Source organism: Gasterosteus aculeatus, chromosome 5 (genome assembly GCF_964276395.1).
Source record: "Gasterosteus aculeatus chromosome 5, fGasAcu3.hap1.1, whole genome shotgun sequence".
In the NCBI taxonomy this organism is placed as follows: Eukaryota; Metazoa; Chordata; class Actinopteri; order Perciformes; family Gasterosteidae; genus Gasterosteus; species Gasterosteus aculeatus.
Genome location: NC_135692.1, coordinates 7559949 through 7580026, shown reverse-complemented (window position 1 = coordinate 7580026; position 20078 = coordinate 7559949). Strand labels below are relative to the sequence as shown.

Sequence of the window (20078 nt, the reverse complement as noted above, 5' to 3'; positions counted from 1 at the left end):
AGCAGGCGAGAGGAAAGCTGCGGACGTCCATCAGTGGCAGGGCATTTTTTTAAAAAGGAGCTGCTTGTTTCGGGTGGGGGGTGGGTTGGGGGGGGGGGGGTTCTTCTCCGCTGGTGTTTGAAGAGGGAACATTGTGGGAAAAGCCTCAGATGTTTCCTGAGTGAGATTTCAACCACTCCAATGCGCACTAATGTAAGAACACGTGACAGCCATGGTCGATAAGCTGCCAGGAAGGTTGAACATTTCAAAAAAGTTTTCATGGGATTCCAAACTTGAATTATCCCAAAGATGTGGAACACTTTAAGTTTGAATGGAGTTCAGCTTAAAGTGTGAATGAGTGAATGCAGGTTGAAGCTGCATGCAACGTGAGGAAATATCTATTCCTTTCTTCTTCTTTTTTTTTTGAACGATTTTTCTTATCCGTAAACGTGGAATATTTCTGGAACCACAGAAGGATATGAATAATAAACGCAGGCCACTTTAACGGGCCAGATGATGTTATTCCAAAACTGGAACACATCTGGATGGTTTACGTTCTAAACTGGGAAACAATCTACAGCCGATAATCCGCTGGTGGAGCATGAAGATGAAATGACAAATAAGAGATAATAAAGATTTACTTCACCCGGGGCCGAAGCGTCTGCCGTTCATACGACACTTCATAACCATCCAATGAGCCAACAGCGTATTTATGCGAGAAAATGTGTGTGTGAAAGAAGGACAGATTCTCAAATCAATAATGAGTCATTTGTTCTTGTTTACTGGAGAACATTTGATCCAAAGAGGAACATTTCCAAAGTTCCCCTCTGTTTTAGCTGAAGACAGCGAAAGACACCGCGGCCTGAGATGTAGGCTCTTTTTCTTAAATAAATGATTTAATAATGAGATGTTTTGGGGAGGGGAAGAGCTGAGATGGGAATGGGTTTTCCTTGGGGCACTAATGTGTAAAAATAGCTTGTTGACAGTGTAAAGGGACTGTCATCCCAAATCAAGATTACCTAGCTTGTGATAGTCCCTAAATCCCAAACGCAATATCCCAGAGAGCTTTAAAATCTGTCTGAGGAGAACGATGTCAAAGTCAAAGGCTCTGCAGTGGACGGACGGAGGACACCGGCAATCCGGAGGCTCGTTTAACCATTCGCATTCATAAAAAAAGAGACTAAAGAGATTAAAGAATACATTTTCAATTCCACTCTGTGGGCGGCAGAATATCAGTAGCTTGGAGATCAAACTGCTTTATTTCTTTTGAGGAAAATCTATTTTCCACCATCGGGCTGGTGCCTGACTGAATTTAACGTGCAATGGCTCAATAAGAATTCACAAGTTTTTCAAAGAGCTCCCATAATTCTCTCCTTCAAATTTACATGGCACGGCATGACCGGGCGACTTTCCTCCGGGTTCACGCTCACAAATAATCCCAACGGATTAATGTCAGAGCGATAAAGCAACTTTTAGTTAGAAGGCAGCATATTTACAAACCAAAGTGCGGCGCGAATGTTTAAAGGAATGTGTGAAAAGCAGACAAAGAGGGCCGGCGAGAGGGCGCAGATCTCCACGGTACCAGCGGCCTTCAAATACGGCAGCAGGACCTTGAGATGAATTCTCTTTGGCACAAGACCACACGGTGAATTATGGCTGCTAAATCTCTTTATTAAAAAAAAAAACATATATAAAGAGATATATACATATCAAACATTTCGCAGGAAAGACCGGATGTCACTGAAGCTGTTACGTAAATAACCAAAAAAAGCCTTTTCATATTGTTTGCTGGATGGAGTTTTGCAGCCAGTTTTTGTGAGGATGCAGAGTGACGTCTCTCTGAGAAGAGCACAAAGTCGGCCTGCTTCTGTGATTGTCTCTATTAATGTTATTATATCTCCTGAAGACGATTACAAGAAAGGAGAAATACAGTCTGAGAGCTTCTCTTCAAAGAATCAACTGAAATGAGAGGAGTATTTCACACAAAAGTTGGTTGAAACTTATTTCTAAAATACAGAATAAAAACTTCTAGAGAGATGCAGATACAACATGCTACTAAACTAGCAAATAGAAACAGACTGTCATTTCAGCTGATGTCGTTCTGCTGTCTGAATGTATGGGGGAAATTCACAGCTACAGCAAATGAAATTCACACAGCGGCTGTGTTATGATCGCTGTCGGTTATTTCCATCACTGTTGGAATGAAAGTAAGAAGCCTATTCCCACCTCTGAGTAACCGGAACCACGGGAGGAGCTGCAGAGGACTTTTAATGCCTCTTTTTATTTCCCTCCGTCTGTTAGAAGGGATTTATTGACATCAAGGAACAGCTCCGAGGTCAGTTTGAAGAGAGGCATGATGGCAGCCAAAGTTTAAAAACACACAATCAAACCCGGTAACTCTCTTTGTGCTGTAACTCTCCACCAACAATCCGACCACAGACCTCAGGACCTCCTGTGTTGTAGCTTGTGCTTCACCCGGTGTCTCCACCCACGCGTTTCACCTTAACCAGCCTCAGACGGGGGGAGAAGTCTCAGCAACACGCTGACGAGGAAGGAAACAAGTTGTGGTGTGCGCTGAAAATACGTCCTGGCTAACAACCAAACAACTGCTGTGCAGACACCAACGTCCATCCAAGAATCCGCCCAAACTCAGAATGAGTTTTACAAATCGTTATTGGTGAGCTTCACCATTAACCATTTAAGTTTTTCACTTAGAAGGAGCCGAGCTAGATGTTTCCATTTGCTTCAAGTCTCTATGCTAAGCTAGGCTAATCACCTCCTTACTCCAGCTTCGTTCTTAAGGCTGACTTCAGTCCTCTCGCCCAGTCGGCGAAATAAAGCCAAATCCTCTTATAATCTTAGTAACTTGAGATGCTTGGATCAGTGTTTCTGTGGTTCAGTTGAGACGAGGCCATTTTCAGAGGGTTTCTTCTCTCCCTTCATCAGCATGTTCAGGTAGCCTCCTCGGTAGCACGCGTCCCTCGTACATTTGTCACATGGTGAAACCATCTCCATCACTGCTCTATTAACATTCTCCAGCGGTCTTCGCGCAGGCAGCAAAGGGATGGAGCCTCTGGCAGCGCCGTACAGCGCTGTTAACATCTGTCACTCTCTCAAGGTCTCCTATCGTCTGCAGCCAAACCGCCGGTCCGCCTGCCAGGAGCCCAGTGTGAGCGGCAGCCAGGTTGCTCTTCAGAAGGATCTCATCGTTGTAGGCTACATGCTACATATTAGCTTTAATCCCTGCCCAGCTACGGGCCATTGTTGTTTTCCGAGTAGGATGTTAAAAACAGCCGCAAGCTTGCGCCAGGTGCTAAACCCCCCGCCCTCCTCCGCCCTCCTCCGCCCCCCCGTGGTAACCGGAGCTCTGGGTGCAAGCGGATAGAACGGGGCCGGCAGCCCTCCAAGCCCTCCAAGGATGCTCTTTTCATTTCATTTCCAAACACGCACACAGATCACAGGATCCCCTCTGTGGCAATGGAAACAAGGAAAAAGCACACAGCACAGCAGAAATGGTGCTATGATTTTAGGCCTGACGCGAGCAAATACGCTGACCCAAATTTAGTCACACTTACTTAGCGCTTTGACACAACGGATCAATGGCTCCAGCTCAGAAGCATCCTCCACCTCCTCTGTGCATTCTGAGCACCGGTCTAATTAAAACCCGGATCAGCAGGGAGGAGAAAAACATATTATTTCCACTAAATCAGGGTTTTCTCTCTCTTTTGGCAGAGCAGCACCGACTGTAAAGATCTGAGCTGCAACTCGATGCGTCTGCTGTTTTTTGAAGGTCAGCCATTGATTAGAGGTCACGGAGACTCGTTACTCTAGAATGTCGTAACACTTCAATCCCTGCAATCCAACAAAAGATAAATAATGTGTTAAAACTGGTGAAGCAGCGATGAAGGTTACAGTGCACACGGATCTGATGTTTCAAGGTCCTTTCCATGGACATTTAAGTCGTTATGTTACTTGGACCCTTTCTACTTAACTGAAAATAAAATCAATTTAACACGAATGTTTATGTATGGATTTAACGGACGAGAAGCAGGGAGCTGGAAGCTGGATCTGTTTGACCTTGAAAGAGCCAGGCTAGCTGTTTCCCTCTGCTTCCAGTCTTTATGCTAAGCTAGGCTAACCACCTCCGCGCTCCAACTTTGATCGCGCCGCTGAAATCAGTCCTCCCGCCTCGGTGCGGGAGAGAAGGCCAGTAACCGTATCTGAATAAACGTGTAACTATTCCTTTAATGACTTCAGTAAACCTCAGTAAAGAGAGAAGCGTTGGCTCAGTGTTTGTTTGGTTCAGTCGGGACGGAGGCCAGTTTCTGAAGGTGTCTTGGAATACTCTGTTTCTCTCTCACTTCATTAAAATATACAGCGAGCCCTCTCAGTAGTGGTTGTCAACATCCACACACAACATAAGAGAGTGGGAGTCACATTAAACAATCTGCTTTTCCTCCCTCGGTGGAAAGTTCCTCACTGAGGCGCATCGTATTGACCACGATTAAGGATCCGATGTTTTCGTACAGAGCCCTTTTCATGACTGTGTTAAAAACAAGACATGTATTCTCATTAACACACATTTTAGATTCTTGTACTTGTAACATTTTTACTCAGGAAAAAAATATTCTACTTTTTAATTATGATTTGGGAATAGTAAAACTACAACTGAAAACAGTTTGTATATATATATTATTATAAATACTAACTTTTTAACAATGTGAGGACTGTTGGTTAGGCATTGTTAGTTTTTGTGTGGTATACCGTTCTGTTTTTATGCAAACGGTGTTTGTAGAGGCTAAGCCTACGCTTTAAGCCACTGAGGCATTTCGTCCGACAGCCCTAATTGACGCGCCGCTGTTCGTCCCGGATGAACGACAGTCCTGTAGCCTTTGTGCTGTTTAGTCCCTTTATTTTTCCAACTTTTTTACCATACCGTTACAACCATCCACCCAGCGTGTGTAACGTAGCACTACCCAGCATGTGCGGTCAAAAACTGTTTGGCTATTCTGATTCTGGCTCTTACAATGTTAAAGCACACACTGTAATACTTCATTAAAGTGGCGCTAAACCTGCCGTGAATGAGACAAATCTCGTGAAACACAAATCTGTGAAACAACTCTTAAATCCCGAGTATTTCTGAAATGACGCAGGCAACGCCTTACTGAAACTTTCCACGCCCCTCCATCGCTTCCTCCCGGGAATAAACGCCTATTCAGGTGAGGAGTCGTACCTGTATTCTGAAAACATGGAACGGTTTCTCTGCCACTTTATTTTCCTTCAAGAGTGCTTTAAATTCATCCCAAAAGTGGAAACTGGAGCAGTTCTTGAGACATGGCAGGGTGGGGAGGGGGGCTGGATGCCTTCACGCCGGGTGTGTGTGTTCTGGCTCGCTACTGCACGAGACACCTCCAGGGCTCCTCGCATCACTTTCACATCTTCCTCCTTTGTCTCTTCTGTCTTTGATGTTCCCCCGACCCTCACCGCCCCCCCTTCACATGCACTTACATGGCACTCATGAATTAATATTCAACGAATATGCTGGAGCTCATTCAACAAAAGGAGGAGCGTTACATTCCTTGAGAGCGAGCGGGAGGGCGAGCCGGGGTGACTGGCGGTGAGCAGTACTCTAAATAAAGAGTACCCCCTCCCCTTCCGCATCCTATATCCAGTCTGACTGACGCAAGACCAGACAACTCGCAGCCAGTCAGTGACATGTGCACACACACACACACACACACACAAGCACTGGCCCCCCTGTGGGGGCCATCAGGGGAAAGTCAAGTTCGGTGAGGAGGGTTTCCGGGCGGGGCGAGTAGACGTGCAACAACAGGAGCCGAGTCACGAGCCCAGAGGAGGGCGTGCAGCACCAGGGGCGCCTGTCACGACTCACTAGCTGAGTGGTCTGGACGACGCCCCCTGGTCGTCTCTCACACCACTCGCAACCCGCGAACCACCCACCCCGCCCTCTCTGCGCATATGCTTGGCAACATGGTGATCACTTGGGAAAAAACACACAAATCAAGTTTTATCATAGTGCAACATTATCTTTCCTCTCAAACCTTTAATCGCATAGATTAACGCGATTAATGTGGCCGAGATTAATGTGATAAAATATTTTAACACAATTAAGTCTGTTTAACTTCTCGTGTAGAAAACCGCCGCTAGCTGCAGTCAGTTAGACAGAAGAGAGCAAGATGGTAGCTGAAGATGGAGAGAGCTTGCATTGGGAGTAAAACAAACAGACTCCTCGTGTCAAATAGAAGGGGGGGTGAGCGGAAAACAGACCACTTTACACACCGCTAGGCTAAGCTAGCTGCTAGGCTACTTCCATCTCAACATCTACCCTGCACAGGACCACCACTGTGTCCCTAAAAGACAGTGATTTGGAAAACGTTCTGGCTAAATGTGGGGAGATTCAAACACAGCCGTCAAATAATAGAGAGTTGAGAGCAAAGTGGACAGGTGGAAGAGTCGCTTGTTCAACGCCTTTCACCCAGTCTGCATTATTATACTGCAATGACACGCTTATCTTGGCTTGACATGAAGGCGTTAAAATCATTTTAAGCATCTACCCCAATACAACCAGTTCCATTCATTAAGAGTGAAGCCACACTTCTACTGCTCTTGACTTAAAGGGCCAGTATGCAGCATTTGAGTAACTCCGTTGGCAGAAATGTAATATAGTGTTCAAAACAACATTTGATTAGTTCACCTGAAACTATGTATCGTTGCTTTGTCTTTAGAGTGAGCTCTGCGTATCGGTAGAGGGAGCGGCAGGCTTCTTGCTACGGTGGCCCAGAGAGGACAAACCAAACTACAAACTATTACATTGACTCTAAAGACAGACTTCCACGTTTAAACGTTCATTTACGGTCTAAACTTTTTTGTATATACATGTGTACTTTATGGGATGGATTAACGGGTTTGGAATCAAATGAGCGGACTGCGGGTTCACATCCTCAGCCAGAAGCCATCGAACACTATGCACGGCCCCTTTAATCTGGGATTTGTCTCGGGATTTGTCTCGCTCGCTTTTTGAAGCACTGCCTGGTTGGCTACCTACTAACCCGATTCGTGGAAGTGCTGTTTCATAGTACTGCTATTCAGGGAGGGACACGCGTACACACACACACACACAAACACACAATGGCTGTCATCTTTACTTCTGTTCAGCAGCAGGTTGTATTTTAAGAGAACATGTTGGCTGTAACTTCTTCAGTCACAAAGACTGAGGCTCAAAGCCGCAGCGCTGGAGTTTAACTCCACATTTACATTTACTTGTGCACTTTACGAGAGTGTTCCTTCCCCGACGCTCTGTAGCTACATCGATCCGACAGCTTTAGCTGCTTAACAAATCAACAAATTAAGACTGATGCACACAAATCAAGACGACTACTTAGTAATTAGACCCCTCCAATTATACAAGTACAGGTGAAACGATTATCAGATTAAAATAGTAAAATATCATGTAAAATGATCATGTAAAATAGAATAATTATAATTAGAAAAAGTAATCATTAACTAATTGTTAACATGAGTTAAAAATCAGTTTGTACATTAATGCATGAGTCATATTAATCATCTAATATATAATATATGCCCACACGTAGTGTGGTATTAGCACTTTTACTGCACTGAAGGATCTGAATTGTGGAAAAATAATCTGTTAATGACCTACAGTAATACACGTTGTCATTTGAAGAGTCAACATTTCTTGGTCCAGTTTATGACTAATTTTCGTCCTCTTCTCGGAATCCACTTCATTTGTAATTTGCGGTACTTGTCTCTGAATCATCTCCCAGTTTTGTCTCTTTGTCTCTCGGCTTAAGAGCTGATCATCGCGGACCTTCTTTCTGCACCAACGCACAGTGACTTTTGAACTCTGCGATAATCTCCCTGTGGATCCGCGGAGCGGTTACATCCACTCAGGCTTCTAAGTGCCCTCTGCTCGCCCCGCTCTGCCCAAAGCCCCTTAATATTGTCCTGCTACTACTCACACTACTACCGCTACTGCTACTTCCTCCTCCTCAGTCTTCTCACACGCTTCCTTTTCACTTCAGACCTAAAATATATTTCTTTCCTGTTTATGTACTGACAGTGATCTGTTAAAGCTGAGTCGTCTAATAAAAGAAAGGTTTGTGGAATGAAACTGGTTTAAAAATAGATGAAGTGGATCAGCTGTTTACACCAGAGCCACATAGAAACAGGGGAATTGATGGCAGCCTCGTCTCCTGGTGGCAGTGAATCAGTCACCAGCGAAGTGGAGCGGAAACTAATTGGTCACACATTGTACATTTGGCATCTCCTCATTCTGTTTGTCTTGTGAAGCACTTTTGGATTTTACAGACTGTAAAAGGTGTTTCCTGTAAAGACGAATAATACCAAACATGTGCTGGTGGTCCAAACAGAAGCAGACCGTTGTGGAAAACACATTTATCTTTAAGTTCTGTACTTAAGTCTAATTCCGACCTGGCTTAATCCACAATTTCCACCACACCTTGTTATTTTCATTTTTCCCTCCTTTGTACCAGATTTCAAAGGGAATGATTGTTCAATCTACTGCACTACATGTATTCAACTATTTAAATAGCAGATAAAAACACACATGTGTCACATCAGCTGCTCCACTGCTGCTCCCCGAGCTCCGCCGGACTCATTTCTGCCGTTAAGTGTTTTTTGAATAACAACATTATTCATTACGGGTCCTCAGCAAAACAGGCCACAAACAAACTGATGATTTCAGCTCCGATTTGTGAAGAACAAATCCCTGAAACTCCAGAAGGTCACTGTGTTTTTAAAAACTTTCAAAATAAAGCTTTTTAGGTAACAAAGTGACAGCAAATAGCTTCATTAAATGTTTTGCCTTTAGCCTCTTGTGACCTCATCAGTGAAAAATATAAATTATTTAAAAAGGATAAATAATACATTCAGGCTAAGAATACAGCTTCAGGTTGAAGCCTCATTTGAGTGACTTCCCGGGTGATACGATGGAGGATTGTAACGTTCAGTAAGTGATTCGGCCCTAAATCTCCATAAAGTAAACACCTTTTTCCACTATTTACCTTCCCTGGTGGAGTCAGCTGATGGGAGGTCTTTTTTAAGGATTTTAGTCTGTGCTTGAATGGAGATTATGTTAATCCGGAAGGTGAAATGAACGTCCCAGTGTCAAATTGCTGGTGAGCTGAATTATAACCCGTCTCTCCTTCTCTCCTCGCGGTCCTGAAGGGTTTTACACTCTTAAATGTTCAAGAAACTCTGATTTTATCACCTAAATATACCAAAATGTCTTTACTGTGTTGCGTTTGTTCTACCTTCAGCGCCACAGTGCCATGAATTAAAACAAGTTATAGATCACAAGAAGAACAGATCCATATCTGAATAATTGCCTCTTTAAATTCAATCTTTGTCCCTGATATCAATACCTGGGCTTTTGGGTACCTGCTTCCAAAAAGTCAATCAACCAATTCCAAACAATGGTGTCAATCTAACCCTGCAGTTACTGGCGCATCCTCTCTACTCCATACGCCACGGTCGCTCCTAAAGTGACCTTATTAGGAATGTGGAGGAGTGACGTAGAGCCGCCAACAGAGACCTGCCAATGACAGTAAGCCCCGCCCTAAAGCGCCCCGCTATAGAGTCTGTTTGACTGTAAATGGACCATGATTTACTAACTTAACATCATGTATTGAAGAAGACTTGAAAATGTAGATTGAGACCATAAACTCATGTTTACTGAAAGAATAAACCAAGAGAGAAGTAGTCATTTTCTCATAGACTTCTATAGGACCGGAGGAGTCGCCCCCTGGTGGTCACTGGAGAGAATGCAGCTTTAACACATGAAGCTTTAGTTTAAGTAGCTGCCTATATCAAAGTTTGCTGTAGCAATGAACTTTTTACACCAGAACAGTTTGACACCAGAGCAGAAATCGAAACTTCTTTAGTTACTTTAGAAATAAGAGAAAAAGAAATCAGTTCACTAAGACACTTTTTACGTGGATTATATTTGGTTCTATGGCCGCAGATCAAGTACTCAGAAGTGTTCGACTTATAGGGAATAATTAAGAATTAACACCAGTTAATTTATCGTTTTAACAGGCTTAAGCATCTCAGACAGCTGCGATTTAAACCTCATTTTGTAACATTATCCCATATTTCCGCCTCGTTTTTCAGCGCCTTGGCTCCTTTCCGTCTGCCGATGTATGTCGAGCATCAGTCCTACTTTGTGAGCACATTTGGTTTGCCAACACTTCTTTTCTCACTAATTTGTATGCTCATGCTAATTTTCTGTGTACGCAATTACGTAAACAGGATTCACCCACGGGGAAGACGAATAAGAGCGGAGAGAAGGGGGTTGGAGGGGGGGTGTCGGTGTCTGAAATCAAAACAAATCTGGCTTTTGTATCTATTGTTTCTCGTTTAGCTGCAGTAGCTTGAGGAGGGAGGGACTTACTGGTGGTGTTGTATCTGACGCCGTAGAACATCTCCGGACAGGGTCGTGACACCATGTGGCCGGCGCCGCTCTTGGGCCAGCAGGTCCCGATGCCATCGACGGAGGTGTCGCAGTACGGACCCGAGCCTGCAGGGCAGGGACAGAAATGTCAAGACAAGGAGGTCCGTTTCCCCCGCCACGCGGTGGCAAACCTGACAGCGCTCCAACGGTGAATTGTGGCAGTGGAACAACGTGTTTGAGCACGGGATCTAATCATTACTGTTCTCTCCAATTCTATTTCCAGCATTGTCTTTGATGTTCTTACGTCCATAATCTGAGTTCAGATCAAACATATTTCCCTCCCGGGGGAGTTTCTCAACAATCACTGCACTGAACCAGTTTCTCACATTGTGAAAAGAGGGGAAACGTGTTTAACTCACCGCTCCACTGACCTGTGGCGTTGCTCAAGGTCTGGTTCCAGGAGGAGGCCAGCAACTGTACTGCAAATCCAGGGGCGAAGAGATTCATCAATAACCTCAATCTGTATTTGCACACCTCAGCAGAGGGCAATGAAAAATCTCATTACATTCAGCTTAGCGGTAACAAAGGATGCGCATTAAAGGGTAAACACTGGTGAGAGACTTCTACCCCGGCAATAACGGGACGGTAGCAGCGAATATGACTGTAGACGTGCCTGGAGGCTGAGGCGATTTCTGCAATAACTAAAAAAAATGAGAATGTTTGGCTGGGTCAAAGTTGACGGTTCAGTCTAACAGATTTCTTTTTAACACACTCGCATGTAGTCATAAAATAAAGTAATGAAAGTAATGAAATGAAATATGATTAATTAAAAATTGAAGACTGGGATTGGGCATGTGAACTTTAACTTTTATCCCAAACCAGGAGCCACTTACCAGGTTAACTCAGTTTTAACCATGTGGACCGTGGCAAGTCTGCCACCATCGGCTGATCAAATGTGTTTGAAAATGGACAAATGGCAGTCTGTATGGAAAAGTCCTTTTATGAATGCAGTCCATTTAATATTCATTAATATTAAGTAGCTTGAGAGCTCGTAGGGCTTTACGTCCTCGCGACTCGTTTGAAGTCTCTGACAAGAAAACGTTTGGTCCATTTTTTACTCCCATAAGACCTCATTCATCACTTGGTGTCAGTGCAGAATTTGCAGTATAGTTTGCAAACCTGAGCTTCAGTACTGAGCTTCATATGAAGACAATACATTTTTATTTATCTGCACAATGTTTCGAACTGCTGGAAGCAACTGAGTTATATAAACAAATAGATACTCTGTCTCGTCTCTTCTCTCTCTTCCTAAAACATCTGCAGAAAGAAGAAGTAAACCAGCCAAAGAATCTAATTCTCATTCATACATTCTTACATCACATTGTTACGTCACATTGTTACGTCACATTTCTAAACTTATCTGTTACATTTGTTGTCATGTGGCATTGATGGGCGGTATTGTTACATTGGGTTGTCACCTTAAGTTGGTATGTTAAATTATTCCGTTGTTTTGTGACATAGCGTTGTTACGTTGTTATGTTGAGTTGTTATGTTGAGTTGTTATGTTACGTTTACTTTGCATTGTGACATTGACTTGTTGAATTGTCACGTTGAATTGTTACACGACGTTGTTACATGACGTTGTTACATTGCGTTGTTACGTTGTTACGTTACATTGTTACGTTACGTTGTTTTGTTACGTTGTTTTGTTACGTTGTTTTGTTGCGTTGTTACGTTATGTTATTACGTTACATTGTTACGTTACATTGTTACGTTACGTTGGTCAGTTACGTTGTTCAGTTACATTGTTGTGTTACATTGTTTTGTTACATTATTTTGTTAATTTATTATTACAATGTTGTTTTCTCCCCTTAACCAAGTAAGACGAGGATCATCATCATACTTATGAAAGTTTCATAATTCTGAAACGTCTGCTCCTTACATTGCTGTTGATTTATCGGCCTTTTAACAATTTGCTGCTTTTCTCCCAGTCATATATTATTGTAAAAAGAATGTTTTGGAGTTTGGGGCATTTTCTAAAAACTTTATTTTTGACGTTTCATCACCACAGACACAAGTTCAACATTGCCATCTGGGACAAATGTGACAGCATAAGCACACAACACTATTATAGTCATGAGTAAAAATTCCGGAGGCAAATAACAAGATCATTCCTGTTTGCGTGTGCACATGTGTGTATGCGTGTGTGGGTATGCTCTCTGGGTGATTGCAGTGTTTTATAACCAGCTATTACTGTCCTTGTGAGTCCTGCTTGGAGACGCGCTAATAAGAAAATACATTTTGCCGATTAAGACAAGGACATAGTTTTGAGTATCTTGATGATTTATTATTATGTTAAAGCTGTTTAAGCCGTAGTCACTTACAGGAGACGTTTCCCGACAGCATGAGCAAGGCTTCACACGTCAGATCTGCCAGGGAGCCGGAGGGCAGGAGGCTCATGATGGCAAACACCTGCAGAAAGAGAAGAGCCACCAATCAGCAGATCAAACAACAACACCATTTGTGACAGACATAGAATTGAATAACCCGCCGTGCAGTGGGTAAAGTGGAATCCAAATGAAAGACCCGCGGCGCCGTTGAGCAGAGGATGGTGTGTTAACAACTCATCTTTGTTCATTTTGAGTGCTTTGTAGTTTGAGTGATTATTGCCCACCTCAACGCTTTCATGTTTACAGGTACAAGGTCTCAGGAGAATATAAAGGCCAGGCAGTTATTTAGCCTCTCAGAGGGCTGCAGTGCATAAATTCATATTCATCTGTGTGCATGATTTGCATGATTTGCAGCGACTTCACATGTGTGCAAAGGGTGGTTGGGGGAGCGGACATGAAACAATGTTACATAATTCTATGCATCCGTGTGAAGGAACAAACAGCTTGTTTACTGACCATAACGTTGATGTAATAAAGCATCTGCTGCGTTTACACAACCCCCCCCCGACTAAAGGTGAGAACCTGCTTTTTGCACATGACATATGGTGCATCCATTTAGCACCTCACACCGGATCTCTCGTGACCGGTGAAAATGTGCGTTGGGGTATACGTTGCCCCGGTGACGTCTGTGGGTCTTTTGTTGGCCCTTTTACCCAGTTGACCCCCGCACGTCGCTGCAAATGTACTTGAGCGCGGACCGGCGGGACACCAGGGGAGGCTGCTGTTACCCCTGGCAACCGATCTCCTCGCTCCTCCCCCTTTTCGCGCCGTGGCAACGCGAGCTGCCGAGTGCGAAACCTGCGCCAGCTCGCGGGTCATTCTCAACGTGATAACAGAGGTCACTGAGGTCAGACGGCGGCGGGCGTAAAAACACAAAAGGCTCAGAGTCAGAGTTCGGTTTGTCCGATGTGAGCTGCTGTAGAAAGATAGCGGTGCAAGCCGGGGGAGAAGGGGGTGATGTACCGTTGGAGACCGACATGGATTCCGATGTGTTTCGAAAAAGAGTTGCACACGTTTGAGTGTTTTTATTGAGTACAAAAAAACGTAGGATGTAAAATGTTATGTCAGCGTTAATTATTATTAAGTATAATGTATTTGCCGGTTTGAGTGTGGTTGAAAAACAAAACGTTATTCTTTACTTTACATTACTGAGATCAGGTTGCTCAGCGACACAGTTCAACATCAACCAAAAAACTATATTATGGGGCAGAAGACAAAGGGGACTCCTTATTTTATTTTTTTTACAGTATTTATCTTAAGATATGTCCCCTTACATTAGAGAATCTAGTAGTATTTGGTAGAATCATGTTTTAAGGGGAGTTAGATAATACCTCACGGTGAAAAACACTTGATTGATTGACACTTGATTTGAGGTCATATTCACACCCCATGGCAATGCGGCATAAAGAAATCTCTGAAGAAGAAACTATGTAGATATGAACTAATGAAAACACATGGTTTCAGGTTATTATACAACAATGAAACATGGGAATATTATAAAATAAACATCTGCCAGTAGATACCCCAGAGGTCTCAACACGGGCCCTTTGAATAAAACATACTTCACAGTATTGCAACATCTTTTTGGAAGAACATAAAGTAAAACGTTATTTTGGAAGAATTAAGCTTTCCAACTGTTTTCCTCACGTCATTAAACCTGAGACTTGAAAGCGCGTCGTTGCGGCAGCGTGAAGTGGGACAGACCGGTGGTCTTTGTGTGGGGAATACAGACTTGATTGAAATAGAATTATATGGATTAGATTAGATTGTCGCGTCTATAGGATTACTGTCAGCAATAAGAAAGCAAAGCTTGTAGAGGTATGTGAGTATTAAAGGATTATTTTGAGCAAAGCATCAGTGTTTTAGCGGGACTCTTTCTTTATTACATGTTGGGACGGATGCTTTCATTATAATGACGTCATAACAATAAAAAGATTGTGATGCAATCGTCTTCTTCCACTCTTGTATTTTCACAACAACAGTCCCATATGTTTTAATCCACTCCAGTTGGCCTAATGTGACCCGTAGATTAACGACACTCTTTAACCATTGCAGGGTTCAATGAAGTTTTACTGCTGATCGTTGTCTTAAGATAATCAGTGAAAATATCCGCTCTGGAAATACGCCGCTCGCTAAGTCTGTGGCCAAACGGACAGGAAGAGAGTTTGAAACATAGAAGTGAAACGCTGCGCCTTTTCCCAAGGTCATGTGACTATAGTACAATATAGTACGCAGTGGAGCGGAGGGACAACCAGACGCTGGCACCCTGTTCGGTTCATTTTCTATAAGCAGCGTTAACATTAAAGCACAACGGTCGCTGGCCTGCTAAATCCGCCATGATGATTCAAAGGAAAACGTCCATTGTGTCTGTCTATGTCCCACCTGGAGCGCCCTCCATGAGACTTGTGTAAGAAAAGATAATATTCAATTATAAAAAATGCTAAATGTGTTCATGTGCGTTCTAGCTGCGATAGCGACAAACTCAGGATTGCCCGCAGAAGGCGGGTCTGAGAAGCACTTCTACTTCACACAATTTAGCCAATCAGCGTCCTTAAAAGCGACTCAGCCCGGGGCAACATTGGTTTTGCACCAATCGTGCGCCTTCTCGTCAAGGCTGGTATCTGCAGGCGTGTGACATTCTGGAGGAAGTAAAGAGCACGGATTTTATCGCCATTTAAGCGGACTGGAATTTATTTGATTTCCCTGCCTGTAACATTTTCCACCAGCCGCTACTATAACTATAACACTTGGAAAATGTGATGGTTTGCACTTAACTTCAGTTTAGATGATTTTTTGGAGTGTGGTGAAAAAAGGAAGAGAGCCGTACCAGGAATCCGTATCAGCCGCAACAAATGTGACGTGACCTCTAAAGATTGTGATGTGATCTGAACTTTGAGTTTTTGTGATGTTTGCACAATTATAAACAACAGCAGATAATATCACTGTACGGTTCTGAGATTATCACAGTCTATTTGGTTCCTCCAGCCTGAGCAGTTTATACTTTGACCTTCAGACGTCCTTCAGGATACAACTTACGGAGCACTTTCTAGACACTCGTTCGAATAAGCTGCTTAATAATAATAATAATAATTGCAGCAAAATGTTGTTGCCTTTAATATTTGCCTCTGATGCTCAAGGTGTCCGGAGGTGTGTGTTCAGCACAACAGAGAGTCTGAATCAAGAGACAACAAACCAGAAAATCATATTGAGAAAGGAACAACTTATTTTGAATTTATTTAATCTGCATATTTAATTTCCATTTTAAAATTACTTGAGGACGATGTGTTGACTGTGAGAGATGCAATAATATATGAAAAGCTGATCATATTCTGGATGAAAAAAATAAAAATAATAATAATAATCAGTCAAATGTGCAACACAAGTAGTGAAGTCGACACATCTCCCTCTTCAATGTCTTTAGTCATTGTTTCAGCATTAAAGCAGTTTCAAGGCACTTTGGTGTCTTTTACCTCTATTTGCACACTGTGGCTCCGGTTGCTTGGGATAGATGGATCGGAGGACTTGCACTTTTTCTCTCTAACTATGAAGACATGCAAAATAGTCATTTAGGTCTTATTTTTCTACTTTGTCTGTAAATGTATCGTAAATTGACTAAAATTAACCATTACATAATGCATAAATTGCATATTTAAACATAATATTTCAGAAAATTTGTAATTCAATGAAAGCTATGAGGTGGTGAAGTTTCATACCCATTCATTCTTTGACTATCTTCACCTGTCGTGTCTTCAACATGTCATGTGACTAAACTTCTCTTTAAAATACATTTATTCTCCCACTCTGATCCACAAATCTTATTGGGGAGCCCTTACACCCACCACACCACAGACTAGTTCTATACGGAGGGGGTTGTTCCCACCTCATTCAGAGACTCATCTATACAATATTTTAACAAAAACATTGAGGACATTCATTTTTAACGGCTAAGACTATTTTCTCATTTATGTAGCGAAACAGAGAGAGATCCAACATACCCTTTGTCAAAAACTTGGACTCAACAAAATAAAAGAAGAACCTGGTTTTATGTTCAGATTGATGTTCAGGATGTTTGTGAAAATTTGCAGATATTTCATAATGTAATGATTTAACATTTTTATAAAATTATTAAAAAAATATATATATTAATGTAATATTTTGAATGGAGAGGTTTAGGTTAATAATGTAAGTAACGGGTAAAGGGAAGCGTGCAGTACTACCTTTTTGCAGACACATCGGTTGCAGTAATTGGGGGGTGGGGGAGGAGAGGTGGACAGGGGACAGGGGGGGGGGGGGGGGTCCCGGTCTTAAATCACTAAAATAGAAAGCAGGAGGGATGTTGGAGGAAAAAGAGGAGTCTTATTCTTATGGATTCTCCTCCGGCATCTGCAGCATCACCAAGCTCCCATAAGCCTCACATGAGTCACCGCGCAGAGCTTCAACAGTTGAAGATGTTAATTGGACTTCTCATTTCTGGGATTCCACACACTGAGAACACCAAGTGAGAGGAGTGCATTAGCACTTTTAATCTCCATGTGTCCCAAATCCGCTTCTTTTTTGTCAGCACGAGCTTCAGTCGCACCAATAAAAAAACCAACCCATGGAGGAATGGTGTCACTTGGGAGGGTTTCCTCACCCAAACTCCTGTTTCAGTGGGTGCAAGTAAACACGCACAGCGCTAATGTGACAATATGATGCAGATCGTTGTTAAATGAACAAGTCTAGTTTACTGCCAAAGATTTCAGCTCAGAGAAAGATTTTCCTGTAGTAGATGGTGAAATCCGTATTTTTAAATAGCTTTGAGATGGAGAAAAGATCCGCATCTGACACCTCGGATCCTAGTGTGGACTCGCATTAAGATCCTGCTTAATTAAACAATTGAAGGAAATGTCCAAAGCCGTTTTAGGCAAACGAACGAGCGGAACCGAGCCGAACTTACCCCGAGCAGACAGAAGCGTTTGCGACGCATTTCCACGCCTTTATTCTTCACATAATGTTCACTTGCGTCAATAGACGTCTTCCTGTGACTCCGTCTTTATCCACCGACACTCGGGCGCTTCAGTTTAATTATTTATTTTTTTTAAAGAGGAAAAAAGTCCCACAGTTTTCTTGATGGTGCCCCCTCCAAAAAAATTGAAAGCCCGAGAAGATGAAGAAGATGCTAAAAGAGGAGAAGACCCGTGGCCGCGGAGGAGGGCGCCTCCAGGTGTCCTTTCCCGCGGGGAATTGAAGCCGCTGCGTCAGTTGCTGTTCCGCGGACCGGAGACCGACTCCACCTTGGAGAGACGTCGGACTCTACGGCGCCAGCTCCGCTCCTGGCCCCGGACCGGAGGACACCTCCCTTCGCTGGCACGCTCCCCCCCGCCCCCCTCCGCAGGTTGCACGGTCGTGTTCCTCCTCCTCCTCCTCCTCCTCTCTCTACCCACAACTCCCCCGCCCCGCCCCGCCCCGGCTTCACTTCCAGCCTCGGAGTCCTGCGCGCAGATGCCGCGGTGGTTCTGCCGCGACCCCTCACACCGGAAGAACGCCTCGGTTCTCCGGACGAGAGAAGGGAGCCGTTTGTCACGTGTCCCCGTCCACAGCTGATACGGAGCCAAACTCCGAGGTGACAGATCGGGCGGTGAGGGACAGATGGCCCCACAGTGCGATGGAAAAAAAGAAAGTTACAGCATCTCCCCGGGGTTCTTTGTAAATAAAACCCAAAGCAAACTAACATGCTCTTAAAAAGATACTAATAAATGTGTTAAGGTCAGTGCTCAGTCCATCGACCGGTGACCATTTGGGATCCTCAGTAATCAAATCTTTAAAACAATTAGGTTTATTAGGTTGTCTTTTCTTTACTTTTGGATTATTTCAATTAGCAATAATGGTCTCGGCCACCTGGGGGCAGCAGTAAGAAGTGGCATGAGCATTTCTTCAGAGACTGTTGAGCTCCGTTTTTGGTCTCCACCACCTCCTGATATGACTCTAGATACTCCACTATCTTCATCAGTGTGACTGCTACTGGGCAAGTAGACAACGTTGGCGTTTTCACTCATATTTTATCTCTCATGAAGATACTCATAATTTTTGGTGCATTTTGAAACAAAATTCCAACAAGTGTGTGTCGCATAAACAAGATTTTTCAAAATAAACATCTGTCTTTGCAAGTAAAAACTGAGATAGGTTTAATGTAAGTTTAAACTTAGGTTTAACTAAAGATTGTTGTTTGTGTTTAAATAACCACAGAAGCTCTGTAACTACGTAACTGACATCTCAAATAAATCAACATTGACTCCTTGTTTCAAAAGAGCAACAAAGTGATGTCTCCTGTGTAATATATTGTTGGTTGTTGAACACATCCTGCCGGAATGTTCACTTTTATGTTCCCTACTTCTTCCTTCTCCACAATATTCATCATTTAGTCTCTGATTGTGTCAGTCTGCTGCTTGCTGCAGAGCAGAGAGGGAGAAGTTTTACAGCTTTTTCTCTGAAACCATGAGAGAGAAACAAAACAGTGACCTTTCTTTGCCAAGAAACCGAAACCATGAGCTGAGAGAGGCTTAAAAGCTCCATAGAGCTGGTAGAAATGATTAGGATTACTTATGGAGCAACACATGCAACGTTAGACTTTGATGGTATTGATTGGTATTGATTATGGTCGCGAGGGGAAAGATGGCGTCACAGGTGCAGTTCATTTATTAGGTTAATGAAGCAAATATTCTCTTCTCACAACTTCTCAAATCAAAATGATGATTGGTTTGAATCTTTCTTACTTAATATCCTCGAGACTTCTCCCCTTTCCCTTTTCACGTTAACACATAGGTTAGATTGAAAACTGGAGACCAGATTTAACTTGAAAAAAGGTGATTCTTTACTGGGGAACAAAAAGAGACTCAAAACAACTCCAACCGGGAGCGAGGAAAATCCACAAGTAGGGGCAGTCACAGACACTACACAGAGCCTTGTCACGAGGGGAAGAATTACGACAATCGGAAAACTGGAGTGGGGAACACAGGGGAGTATGTATGAGTGAGGCTAACAAGACGTTACACTTCTCTTCCTGCCAGTTTCTATCAAAACCCACATTTCACACGACGCCTCATTTGATGAGGCGAGAGTTATTCTGTTTACATTCAGGAGGAGCCACGGTTGTTTTGCAATTATTCAGACCATCAAGCCTTCGAGTGCAAGGAATGCTTCATGCACACTGTGCTAAA

General features: G+C 43.2%; 1 protein-coding gene across 3 annotated transcripts in view; it reads right to left on the bottom strand.

Annotated features, from left to right (window-relative positions):
* Window positions 1–18249, bottom strand: part of LOC120819552 (corticotropin-releasing factor receptor 1) — a 44499-nt gene extending 26250 nt beyond the window's left edge. For 2 of the 3 annotated variants that reach the window (XR_013467690.1, XM_040177062.2), the window contains exons 1-4: window positions 17819–18249; window positions 12817–12904; window positions 10852–10911; window positions 10433–10558 (exon numbers count right to left, since the gene is read on the bottom strand). Coding sequence is in view for 2 of the 3 variants with exons in the window: in XM_040177062.2 (XP_040032996.2) it covers window positions 10433–10558; window positions 10852–10911; window positions 12817–12904; window positions 17819–17848 (304 nt within the window). In the remaining variant the exon portion in view is untranslated. The remainder of the gene's footprint in view (window positions 1–10432; window positions 10559–10851; window positions 10912–12816; window positions 12905–17818) is intronic. The other variant, XM_040177066.2, reaches the window with a different exon arrangement.
* Window positions 18250–20078: the final 1829 nt, after the last annotated feature.